The sequence below is a fragment of the Ctenopharyngodon idella genome, chromosome 18 (assembly GCF_019924925.1).
Source record: "Ctenopharyngodon idella isolate HZGC_01 chromosome 18, HZGC01, whole genome shotgun sequence".
Taxonomy (NCBI): domain Eukaryota; kingdom Metazoa; phylum Chordata; class Actinopteri; order Cypriniformes; family Xenocyprididae; genus Ctenopharyngodon; species Ctenopharyngodon idella.
This window is the reverse complement of record NC_067237.1, coordinates 11,512,540-11,526,377: the sequence shown is the minus strand read 5'-3', so window position 1 is coordinate 11,526,377 and position 13,838 is coordinate 11,512,540. Positions and strand designations below refer to the sequence as shown.

Sequence of the window (13,838 nt, the reverse complement as noted above, 5' to 3'; positions counted from 1 at the left end):
CCCCCCACCTCAGAATTTTTGTACATTAACAGGATGCAATAATATCTTAGAGTGTAAATTAGTGTAAATTATTAAATGGATGCTGCCTTATTGGGAGAATAAAAACCCTCCAACCCCTACCCAATAAACACTTTTAATATTATTAAAGTGCTCCTATTAAACTTTTTTTTTAAAGGATCCTAATATTGTTTTGGGAGTCTCCTACAACAGGTTTACATGCATGCAAAGTCAAAAAACACTTTTGTTTTCTCATAATATACATTTAATTTCACCTCAGTTCTTGATTCGTAAATGATTCGTTAGAAGCAGTTTGAAGAATCAGTCTCTCTAAACCTCTCCTTTCCCTGAGCATACACTGCTCTGATTGGTCAGATGGCCCAATCCTTTGTGATTGGTCTACTGCGCGCACCACGTGCCGGAAACAAAACGTCCATTGCCATAACTGAATGACAGCTATCAATTCGCAAGATATTGTATACAATGTGTGGACAGAAAAGATGGCATCGATTTTACCGTTGCAATTCGAGCCAGAGTCCGACAATGAAACGTCTGAAGTAGTCGATCAACCAGAAACTGACTGGAGCAGGACGTTTCTCTATGGTAAGTGTCACCTTAGTTTGCGTTATTTATAAGACATGATAGCAGCGTCAATGTTATACTTTATGTAGGTGCACTGTATCAGAATGTAATATAATGTTTCAAATCTACATTTATGTAAATTCTGCGTGACTTCTACGTGTTTTCATGAGCGTGCGCGTGATCATTCGAGTTCTTTGTTTGAACCGGGGATCATATTATTATAGGGAGATAAGAGGGTATCTCTTACCATTGGAGAAAGCGTAACGGCTAACTTAATCACATGCGGCACCTCTCAGCCTATCTTGTTGCCGTTCAAAACTCCTCCCTGCGTACCGCCAATGCGTACCGCCCGTACCATAGACATAATAAATACATAGACGCCCTATTGGCCGCTGGATCGCATGTCAACAGCGCCGCCATATTGTGCGGGGCAACATGCCGTAACTCTCTTAAGTGGACTGAAGAAAAGATGCCTGACTATTTTGAGGTTTTACAAATCGTCGCATAATCCAAACCACATATCGGGGAATTATCTTTCACATGCAAGTCTGAACAGTTGTTTCTGGTTGTATTTGGTCATTATAACATTGTTTTGACAGCTAGTTGACCACCAAAGTCAGACTATTAAAAGCTAACAACAATGCTAGTTATCTATAAAAAACTGAGACTTTATAAGAAATAATATATAAGTTCACATGATTCTTATGAAGTCTGAGATTATATTATAGTTTATATCATTAACTAATCAAAATTACGCAAAAAACGCAAGTGAGTCAGAGGACTTTGACAGGACAACTCAGGCTGTCAGAATTACAGATAGACCTAAACCGACTCATCTCTGAAGAGCAGGTGATTTGATTGGCTCATTTATATTTTTACCCCAGTTTAGCCAGTGGAACCAGGACAACACAAACCTCAAGAAAGGCTGAAGAAAGCCTGTCAGTGGACCGTTCTCTGCTTTTCCAAGAGACCTCGTCTGCCTATTATTATGATATTATTATATGACTTATATTATTATATGATTGTACTATTCACTATTTTATTTGCTATTTTTATTTTATTGACTATATTATTTTACAATTTATGATATACTATCTGCTATTTTATTCATAGTTATTATATTACTACTATATTTTACTGTTTTTATACTCAATTGTATTTTTAGGCTATTTATAATAATAATAGGCTAATAATAATAATATGCTATAGAATAAAACCACATACAATTTATATTGTACTGTAATTGTTCTAAAAAATGTTCTACCGCTGTATCTCAAATGTTTTACTGGATTTATTAAGGATTGTCTTATAATTATTAGTACAAGCTGTGCTTTTAATGTTGTCCACTGGAGGGATCCACAGGATAAGAAATCTTTTAAGCCCAATCCTTTTAATCTTGTTGCAATCCATTTGAATCGACATAAATTCATTTAGTACATTAATGGTGTACTGACATTAAATCTGTGAAATGCTTAGGCCTATAGATAATTAAACGATTAAAAAGGTTTTGAGATGCAAATTATCTTCATATTCAATTGAAATTGTCCTGTGATGTGATTCAAGAGGAAAAACTAAACGGCACGAGGGAAAAAGCTAAAATGCCATTGTTGAAGACAGAAAAGCATTTCCACAATTAAAATCGATGTGCACATTTCATGTACATTAAATTATATTACATTAGGAACATCTCCACAATTATTAACCTCGAAAAATAAACCAAATCTATGTGAGCGTGAGTTTTCACAATTCCTTATGACAATGAATAATTTTCAAGTTCAAACTAGCGAGATTCTGAGAAATTGGAGACAAAACCTTTTTCTTACTCCACGCAGATCATATACCGTTGGAATTGGTTGAGAAATGTAAACTTTATTGCGCTTTCTGTCCAGAAAAGCCGCAGCTCCCCGTTTACTTGCATTTGTTTAATGAGGAGTCTTGCCCCGCACAATATGGCGGACTCGTTAACAAAGCGGCCAATAGGGCATCCATGTATTTATTATGTCTGTGACCCATACCGCCAGTTAGCATTAGCCGTTACGCTTTTTTGGCTAAAGACCTATTCATACCGGACCGACAAACGCCAACAAACTCGTCTGTTGGAGTTTGCATCTTTTGACTTTAAAACATGCAGCGCTCACATTTATTTAATGAAACTGAAGTTATCGCATTAGGGACTATCGCGATTTGTTTTTCCATCCACAAAATATGATGCCTTAAAAAGATCATTAATACTGTTGTTAAGGTACTGAAGACTTTTTATGACCTCAAGTTTATCTGATGAGCATGAGCGGAGTGGAATAATGAAAGTGATCAGCATGATTGATATTCAAAACGGTAAGCACGCGCTGCATTGTGTGCGTATCTGCAGTCTGTAGAGCCAGTTTCCCCTTTTGAATGACGAATATAGATGAATTTTTATGAAGAAATAGGCAGTCTTCTTTACGCAGGAGCAGAACGGTGTGTTCAAATGCAGCTTTTTTGCACCGACGTAGGTGACAACACAGTCGGCTTTCATTAGCGCTAGTTCGTTGGCGTCTGTTTGGTGTGTGATATTTTCCCCTACCCGTTCATATTTTGGCGCTCTAACTCAGTGAAACTTTCACGCGCAGCATCTCATTTAATTACGTCAACACAGCAAATGATATGATAGGCTACTGGTCACAGAACATGCAAATAACATTCAAATTTTACAGTCATAACATGTGAGTCTGTATGGTCGCCAATGGCGACCTCAGCAAAAATATCACTCGCAAATTAATATTTTTAGTTGCAAATGCGACCGTTTTAGGCGCAGTCTGGAGCCCTGTGGTTACACGTATGTGTGGAATTTTCCCAGTCAGACTTGACTCTCTGTGACTCGTTTGTCGGTGTTTGCTGGGGCAGTGTGAACATGACAGTTTTTTCTCATAGAATTCTAAATCCAACGGCCAACTTGTTCATTGGCATTTGTTTGTGTTTGTTGGCGTTTGTCGGTGCGGTGTGAATTGGCCTTTGGTTGGAGTCTGTTTTCACCCGACTGAACATGTTTAATCGGTATTTGTTGGGTCGTGGAATGTCTGAGCAGTGTGGTATGATTTTCCAACAAACTCTGACGTAATCTGACCTGGCCATGAAGCGTTGCCATGATGATGAGACAAGTCCCCTGCGAAGACAGCTGTTTGATCGCTGTTTGTTGGGGCAGTGTGAACATGACAGTTTTTTCTCATAGAATTCTAAATCCAACGGCCAACTTGTTCCTTGGCGTTTGTCGGTGCGGTGTGAACTGGCCTTAAGGGTTGCGGGCTTGCCTTCCAGTGGCTTTGTTTGAACTGAGGTGGAGGGAGTTACCATGGAAACGGCGCGGCACCTCTCAACTGACAAGTAGCGAACTCCGACTCTCACTGTTGTTTTCACTACTTTCAGGTAAGTTTTGTCCCTAAAATTACACAAATAGTACATACAAATATTCCTGACGCTTTCTTTACTGTAAATGAATGGCTTTCGTTGAATATTTACTTTATAGAAATGGTTTAGTGTCTTCGAAAAAGTCCGTTAGCGTCTCAACCGTTAGGCTAACTATAAGAGGTTAACTTTAGACGTGAACTCGTTTATGTAAGTTTGGGCTTTTAATCATATATGTTATGTGTAGATGAGAGATTTTGATAGATTTGTAAAGGTTTTGCTGGCAATTTCTCAATGAATGAATGGTGGTAAGCTAATTAATTTACTGTGCAGTTAATCGGTGACGTCACGTACATGGAGAGTGAAAATAGGCCGAAACTAGGCAAAACACCTTTTGATCTTTCATGGTTAACATTTCCAAACACGAAACTATTTCAAACTTGTTTGATCTTTAATGGTAAAAAGGCTTTGACATCCAAACATAAGTGACACTGTATGGGCATTACTGAATAAGTAAACCTAAAAATGTAAATTATGTTATCTTAAGATTTTTTTGGTATATTCTGTATATTATTCTTTTTCTTTTCTGCATTTCACCTCTGCTATAGTTTATTTCTAATAAACATGACATTGTATACTAAATATTGTTGGCTCTCTGACAAATTGTTTATGTTCCCAGTTTTTTCCATGCTGTTGGCAGTGCAGTTGGACATCTTTAGACATTATGAACCATGTGACTGGTAAGTGATACCTCAAGCATACACTACACTACTTTGAAAGAAAGCTTCTATGCTCACCACTGCTACATTTATTTGATTAAAATACTGTAAAACAGTAATACTGTGAAATTACAATTTTTAAATAAAAATGTTTATTTCTTCAGGTCTTAAAAAGCCTTAAATTTGACTTTAAAAAATGTGCAGCGACTCTGATGCTCTATGACCAGTCATTTACGCCGTCTTCACCTGGGTGTTGATATCGTGCGAGCACAGGTGAGACCTGAACATCTTGCGTTGTTATGTGTTTTAAAACTAAACTCATTTAAACCTTGCCAATTGACCCTTCACAAAGACCCGCCCCCCTTTGTTACTGTTGCTTTGTCTGACAAGCCATGAGAGTAAGTCCCAGCTTTCAAACTGTGTAATTTTTTAAGAAATTCAAACATTATAAACCATTTTGTGGCTCTTTTATGTGTCCTGACAGATCGCTGTAGCACCTCAGCTCAAGCTGCTGTTATCAATCACTCTATTTTATCCTATTTATTTTTGAAAGTTTTGAAAACATTATTGTGGCGTTTCCCTTTTGCTATTTGTGCAAATGGAAACACAAAAATATTTAATGAAGTCTCTCTTATTTCTTACAGACCATGTCAAAAAGAAACACCCTGGCACCAGAGATGCTGAGATCAAGGTGTGCATAGCACAAAAATTGAAAGATCTCCGGAGGCAAGCAAAAAGGTGAACATTGTAACCTATTATAAAATCAGGGGTGCCCAGTCATGTTTCTGGAGATCTACCTTCCTGCAAAGTTAGCTCCAGCTCTAATCAAACACAGCTGAAACGGGTAAATAAGATCTTCAGAAACACTTGATAATTAGGCACAGGATTGGGCACCCCTGCTGTAATGCTTATGATACTGATGACACTAAATCAATTTTAAAGTTTTTATCCAAAGTGAACTTTAAAGGCCTTGTATAAGTTTTTACGTTGTTACATGCCAAGGAACCTTGGCGGGCATGCCATTAAAACACCAGCTGACCAACAAAGAAACTAATTATTGTGTAATCCTTAAAACTCAGTTTTGGATGGCTTCTAGAGGGCATGCTGTGGGTCTGCACAGGATCTGCTTGTTTATATTTTTGAGTACTGCCAATATACATAGACCAGTCATCATGTGAAAATAACAGATCCAATCCTAAAATCCAGAAAGAAAATAAATAAAAATGTACTTTATCAGAATAGACTTATTTGTACTGCCCTAATCTTTGATTTTGTTTTTCAATCCCAAAACAGGAAGCCTGCTGAAGAAGACAAAGAGGACAGAGACAACACATGCACATGTGCACACGCAAACACACACCCTATACATTTGTTTTTTGGGGGGTTTTTTCATGTGTAATTTTAATAATTGCTTTTGTATGTTTTAAACGCTCAATTTTCAATGCATAATTTGAAATGAAATAAAAGCTCACTTTGAATAAGTTAATTGTTTTCATTTTGGGAAACATGGCTATAGGCCCTACAGAAGAACATAGTACTGTTTTCTGTGGTATATCGCTCAATGATTTTACATGGGTTTCACATGAAGTTACAGGTGTACATGGGGAGTAGGTGTAACATACATTGTTGATTTATATTAGAAAGGATTGTTGATGGGTTTCAAATGTTACTCCATGGGTCTCACATTGGAATATATGTTTCACGTGTGATCTCATGAGTTTCACATGGGAATCTTACATGCTTCACTTACATGCTACACATGGGGTTTCACGTTTTTCACATGGGAAACGTTCCAAAACCACACATTTTCCATGTGCAAAACACGTTTCACATGTGATCCACATATCTTCACATGTGCTTTTAACATGTGCATAATCACATGTATATGTGGTCACATGTGACCACATGTGTTTTTGCACATGTGAAGTTCATGTGTTTTTTCTGTAAGGAATAAGATATACATTTAGGCCAGATGTGTACACAGACTTTTTCGCCATAACTATTAACAAAATAAAAAATGGCTGTATCATTGTTTGACATTACAATGGGTGTTTACTGTTTACAGCGAGAATACTTTAACTAGTTAGCGCGGACTAGCATCTTAGCATCCTATTACAATACAGATAGAGCTACACTCTATTGTAATAATAAAAACGCAGAGGAAAAAAACAGTTTGTTTTACAGTTATGTAAGCGAACCGGGCCCACAGCTATATTATAAACTCCCACGTTAGCTAAGCACAAACGTGAATAGCTGATGATGCATTACACTTTGTAAACAAAAGTCGTGCTCCATCCTTGATCATTACTCCAAGTAATAAGATAGGCAAGATGCATTAATCGACATTTTTTATACAATATTGGACCCACATCTGAATAGCAGAACTACAGAAACTAAGAAAGTTAGCCGGTTAGCAGGAGACATACAGACAAGGGTGTAAGTTTCTCATCAACAAAGTTCAACAACTGCGTCAGATTGGTTAAGTAACATTACCCACAGTCTACTTTAAGTACTTATGTTAATATTTATACCTCTGTGATTATATGGTATCTTTCCTTAGTCGTCTGAAATGTATGCTAGCAAAATTTTACCCTAGCATAGCACGTATTTAATGATGCTGATTGCGAAACGTCTTGAATGCTTTTATTCATGTTTCCCTGTAGGCTATATCCTATGTTTTTATTTATAATTTGGGTGTATTTTATTGTTCATATTTTGTGTGTTTTTCTAAATAAATTAATTTAGTTCATTTTGAGTCTGCATTCATCATTCACAGCTGTTGAAATAGCCTTTAAATTAGCTTGGGCAAATAAGGACATAAATTAGGTTAAACTACTGCATGTCTGCCCATAGAAAAATAAATAAATATAAAAATTACCAACACAGAACTATTGATACACAACATTGCCACAGTTACTAAATGGAAATGTCACAAAGATACGTTGTGGTAATGTATCCAGGAATTTCACTTTTCCGGTTTCCACGACGTAACTACTTCCGTCGCCACAGCGAAAGATTGGTCACCAAATTACGTTGCAGTTATGTAACAGTCACGTATATTTGTTAGCTGGGTGAACAGTTTCTTTACTCCACCCCATGTCAAAGCAGTGCCATGAAGTGAAATGCACAGAAAAGTGAAGCGCAAAGGGAAAACAGTATCTCGAGCTCACACTTGACTGAAACGCAGAATAAAAGGAGCTTGCAAATGAATTAATAGGTGTTACCATGGAAAATATCTCTTGCAGAGATAAAATAGGATCAAAGTTCATAAGCTTCTGCAGCTGTCATTGAACTTTATTTTCTTTTGCAATACTTTATTCTTTTGCAAAGCTATATGGCATGGTACTGACTCCATATCACCGGGGATAAAAAATAATTCAGCAGTGGCAGGGATACTAGACCAGAAGGGGGAATTCCCCCACCCTCTACAAATCGCACCTTATTTAATGTTCGCAAAAGTTATTTCAGATGCTCGTCTTATTGTATTCAAGCCACTTTATGTAAGAATTGCAATTTTATTATACTAATAAAAAGACTAAAAAGACTAACAACGACAAAAATGAGAGTGAGCACGTTTGTATGCCCGACAATATGCTGATAACTCCTAAAAATCTGTTTATTGAATTAACCCGTTGTTCAGTTGTACATGCAAACCAATAACCCAACAATGAATTGCAGAAACAGACAGAAGCACTGGCCAAATAAAACTATTATTAACGAAGTGTGCACTATATTGCTTGGTGAGTGGTCGAAACGTACCTTGGTACCTTATCACCACAGCCCTTTTTGTAAGAGGCATATTGAAAATAAGTGATAAAAAATACACTGACGAAGGATGCGATCACAAGGTAATGTACAGATTTATGTAATGTGTAGTATCTTTATATCAGAATCTATTTACAGCCTTTCGTGTCATGTGTCTCTTTAAATGTCACATTTATAAATAAAGCTGCTGACATTCGACACCGAGAGACACGACTGTAAAATCGTAACATGGAAAAATGCTTTATAAACATGTTAACGCTCGTTAACGTACCTTATTCATGCCGTTGCCCATGATTCATTTGGTCATGTACGAGCGTAACTGTGGTTAGACAGACCTCAGATTTAACATGGAATTACAGAGAGACGACATGTCACTAAAACGAATATTACGCTGCTTTCAGTGGTATTAAACCAAATTATATTCAGTAAGAATTTAAATGAAAACAGTTGCTGTGACACGGCTTCCGGAATTCTGTCGAAATCAAAACATCAACATCTTTTGACGTCACCGTAGGACCGAACTTAACCCTTTTGTGACGTTGTGACACAACGTGACCGAACTTAACTCTTCCATAACGGGGCATAAAATTTCACGGTATCACAATAGAACGGAGCTTAACTCTCTCAGACTTAACCAAAAGTATGGCAGCATAAGTGGTAAAACCGTTAGACCATTGTGTGAGACTTCAGTAGTTCAGTGATTTTTAATTCTGGTCCTGGAGACCCACAGCACTGCACATTTTTGCCTTCTATATTTTACCCACTTGATTTAGATCATCAGCTCATTAAGAGAGAGCTCCATGAACGGAGTGTTTCGAATAAAAAATGGTCCGGTTCGGTCGGTCCGAGTACGTTTTGATCATTTAATTTCCTATTTTAAATGGAATAATGAGAATAGACAGCTTGTTTATTCGTTTTTTCATTTAGTTTAACAAACGGAAAATTAGATTTTGGCCTGATTTTCCATTTTTTGTTTGTGATTTACAAATCGGTTTATGGCTTTGATATTTCATTCGCACATGTGGGCGGCGCTGAAACGCCCCTTTCATCTGATTGGTCAAACCGCGCCGTCTTCAGGACGGCCTTATTTCTGCCAGGTAGAATAAGAGTCGGTAAGGCATTGTCAAATCATCCCACTTTATAAGCTTTTGTCGCCACGCGATGTGTTATATTTGTGTTATATTTAACTATAATTAGTGCGGCTGCGAAGCTTCGCCTCTAATGTACGACACTTGAGGGATTACAAGTCATACAGTATGTTGACACGGAGTTTGGTGTTCCCAATATATATAGCCTACCATAATATGTAACCTTTCCCACTCGTCTTTTAAGATGATCACTATAGTGTGTGTGTGTGTGTGTGTGTGTGTGTGAGAGAGAGAGAGAGAGAGAGAGAGAGAGAGACTGTGAAAACTGAAATTTAAAAGTATGACTGTAAGCGTTGTGTACTCAGTTCACACGGAAAGAATGAGATTAAAAAAGATCATTGAATCAGTGAACTTGTAGGCTGCTGAATACCTGACAAAAATTAGCAGGATTGGAGAGTACCAGTATTACGTCTTCAATTGAAATACGAATTATGAATAGGAACTGTAATGTTAAAGTTATAGGACACTGTCAGTCTTGGGTTATAAAAATGTTGTTAGTATTTTTCTTTGGATTAGAAATACAATCCAATAAAAATATCAATTATATGAATTGTGAACTGGAGAGTTTCTGCAGTGGTTAGAATTCATTTCAGTGTTAAACAAATAATCAAAAATTAATTTGAAGATGCTGATTTAAAATTAATCGAATACATTAATCTACAAATTACATTTAACATGTTCTATCATATGTGGAATACAACTTAAAATCAACCTTCTTAACATTTTATATTAATTAGACAGAACTTTTAAAATTATTTTTGTTACATGATTAATTGGTTGATGTTTCTCTGAAGTTTTCTAACCTTTTTAAAGGTATTGTTTATTCCCACTGCTTTATGCATTCAATGTTTGTCCAGCAAAGCTCTGGTAGTATTTTTCTATACAAGTATTTTCTTTTATTTTGTTTTCATTTGTCATGAGCTATTTTAAGATGTACTTCTAGCTGTTGATAAATCACATTCAATTAATGTGAAGGGCATGTCAGGGGTGTCCTGCTCCTGGAGGATCAATGTCCTGAAAAGTTCAGCTCCAACCAAACACACCTGAACCAGCTAAACAAGGTCTTCAGGATTACTAGAAATATCCATGCTACACTCTCAGGAAAAATGGTACAAAAGCTGTTGCTGGGATGTTTCCATTTAAAAGGGTTCTAATATGTACCATTTAGGAATGTACACTTTTGGTACCCAATATGTAACTAATATACACTCTAGATTGATGTACCTTTTGATAGGGCACCACTCCAGTGACAGCTTTTGTAGGTTTTTTTCTGAGAGTGTAGGCAGATGTGTCAGTCAATACAATGTCAAATGTAATGTGCAAAACATTATTTTATCTTAACAACAATGCATGCAACCAAAATTGATCTTGATTCGAATGAGAGATTATAAAAAATGCTCTCTGTTACATATTTTGTCAAACAAATTATCAGCTACAATGCAGAACACACAGAAGTGAAGGGGTGACACCATAACACATTCACGATGGAGAACAAACAAACAAACACACACACACACACACACACACACCTTTGGCTTGCTTAGTTGGGGACATTTGACATTTTATATTCAACAGTGTTTTGATCTTCCTGCATTGACACCATTGTATGCGAACTGAACTGAGCTGGATGATGACATCGCTGTTTACTCCAGTGCTGATATAGATAAATTAACTAAATTAATAACTATTGATTCTTACATCGGAATTAATCAATACTGAATTTACTTAAGATGGATAATGACACCATTTTCTTTAAGAAAAGAAAAATTATATACCAGTTATCACTGTAAAGCTGCTTTGACACAATCTGCATTGTTAAAAGCGCTATATAAAGGTGACTTGACTTGACACACACACACACACTTTCTCTCTCTCTCTTACTCTCACACACACACACACACAAACACACTCACTCTCTCTCTCTCTCTCTCTCTCACACACACACACACACACACAACACCAAGTTTAGGTTTGACTGTATTGTGATATAATTGCAAAAAAAAATTATACTTCAGTGATGATGCTAAACGCGATGATACTAAACATGATACATTTTTAATGTTATAATAATGTCTAAACACAAATCTAAATGAAAAGATAGGCTATTTAAAAAATACCTACAGGGAAATGGCAAATGAGCCAGTGAGTGATGCTCTGCAGCCATCTAGTGGATGTTCTTGAAATTTCATGTTATTTTAATTTTAAATGTTTGACGTCCAGTATGGCAGCAATCTTCCACTAATGACACATTGTCAATGTTATCTCCATGAACAAAATTAAGAAATTAAATTAGAAATAAATTATTACAAATGCAAACACATTATTAAAAACACCAAGTGAGTGATGTTACGTAAGTTTAAAAAAATACATTAACATACATTCCCATGAGTTATGAGCTCTTCCATTTGCAAAAATAATGTTGCACTTGCATTCAGTTACAGAGAGCACACACACACACACACACACACACACACACATAGCCTACACATTAAAAGGCGACGTGGGACATGTTATGGACATGTTCTCATGGTCATGTTTATTGTAAGCCGCTCATTCCAAATAAGGGGTGTGGTGACGTCAGCGGAATCCATAGTGTTTTCCTCATGCTGTGCCGGGGTAAAAGAAACACCTGTGTTGCATTAGCAATCAGGGATCAAAGCTATAAAGTATGATGTTTTTGTTGTTTGGGGGGGGTTTCTTGTTGGTGCTGCTGAGTTCCTTGCTGAGGCTGCCGTGCCGTGCCGTGCCGTGCCGGGCCGGGACGTGCCGGGACGTGGCCTGGAGATTATTGTACGACGCGTGCGAATAGCTTGGGAGGGATAGTTTGTAGTGTTGGGGTTGCCCCTGCTACGTTGGGGTTGCCCCTGCTACGTTTGGCGGCCGATGTTGATTTTCCCCAAACGCTGTACCCCACGTCCGGTAGCGGGTAAGAAAGCCAGCAGTACATTTATATTTTCATTTGATGTATGAATTGTTGTTATATATATGATGGTGTATTGCTTTGTTCGCCAGGAAGGCCTTGTTTAATGTGAATGTCTATTAGTGTCCCCCGGCGCCATGTGTTTGTAAAGTGAGCGTGTGTGAATGAGTACGGGGTATGAGGGTATCTACAGCTGTACGGATTCTTAAGGGGATTATTCTAAATTTCATCTCTTTCTCATCAAATAACCAGACTAGGGAATGGCTTGACGCAGATCATACTGGTGCAGAGTCAGGGCTTAATTCTGTGTAGACATAAAGATATCTACACTTGCAATATTAGTTTATCTCATAAATATTAATTTACTTTGCAGCTGCACACAACTACCCCCTAGCCTACAACTTTGGCACACTGTCTGTTTTATTTAACTGATCAACTATAAAAATCTGCACTGGGCAGCCGGAGCGAATGTACAATACATTGCAGAGAAGCACAAAGTACCAGTATCGATTTAAGTGTAAATATGCAGCAGTCACAACTTTTGTTTTAGACAACATGGTATAAATTTGAAATGATATGACAGATAGGCTATGAAAAGATATTTATTTAAGTGTATTTTACAGTCACAGCATATCTGGCCTATTCTATATTAGGCCTATTCTATTTTGAGTTTTTTTTTTTTTTTTTTACATAGAGAAGTGTAGGAAATAGGTTATCACTGACATATGATATGTCAAATATACAGAATGTACATAATAGGCTACATGCTATTTTTTCCTTAAAGTCATAACTTTTGTTTTAGGCAGTATTCTGAGTTTATTTCATTAATATTGAGTATTAATGGATGTCACACAAAATGTTGTTTTATTTTCTCTGCCAACTAAACTTCCCATGCAAATCAGAACTGTTGTGCGACTGACTCCTAGCGCACAAGTGCAGTATTTTGTTCCTGAATGAATCAGAGTCTTTGAACAAATCAGTTGACCGAGTGATTCAATGGCCCAATAGATTATAGAGATCCACTTGATATTTATTTCTGAATGATTCAGTGTTTTGAACGAATCGGTTGAATAAATGACTCATTCATTAACACAATGACTTGCTGCCACCTACTGGCGACATTAATTTCATAATCCAAATATCGTTTCATTTTGTCATTCATTTTATATTTCTGTATTCAAAATGGTGTTTAAAACATTAATCTCATTACATTATGCAATTGTAATTGCTACGCATTTACTGCCCTCTCTGAGCAACATTATCTAACATCTCATTAAATAGATCTACAAGCAACTTCAGGTGCTGCTTCTTTGCCACCTCTGCAAG

General features: G+C 36.9%; 1 protein-coding gene and 1 long non-coding RNA gene across 18 annotated transcripts in view; one reads left to right on the top strand and one right to left on the bottom strand.

Annotated features, from left to right (window-relative positions):
• Positions 1–8,994, bottom strand: part of dusp22a (dual specificity phosphatase 22a) — a 103,722-nt gene extending 94,728 nt beyond the window's left edge. For 3 of the 17 annotated variants that reach the window (XR_007926253.1, XR_007926252.1, XR_007926263.1), the window contains exon 1: positions 8,716–8,990. Coding sequence is in view for 3 of the 17 variants with exons in the window: in XM_051871057.1 (XP_051727017.1) it covers positions 8,716–8,736 (21 nt within the window). In the remaining 14 variants the exon portion in view is untranslated. Of the gene's footprint in view, positions 1–8,715 lie in introns of all 17 variants that reach the window. The other 14 variants (XR_007926257.1, XR_007926262.1, XR_007926259.1 and 11 more) reach the window with 10 other exon arrangements.
• On the top strand, positions 414–7,367 carry LOC127500125 (uncharacterized). The gene is made up of 6 exons (XR_007926266.1): positions 414–600; positions 3,788–3,981; positions 4,640–4,700; positions 4,844–4,952; positions 5,324–5,417; positions 5,973–7,367. It is a non-coding gene; the product is annotated as an uncharacterized LOC127500125 (long non-coding RNA).
• Positions 8,995–13,838: the final 4,844 nt, after the last annotated feature.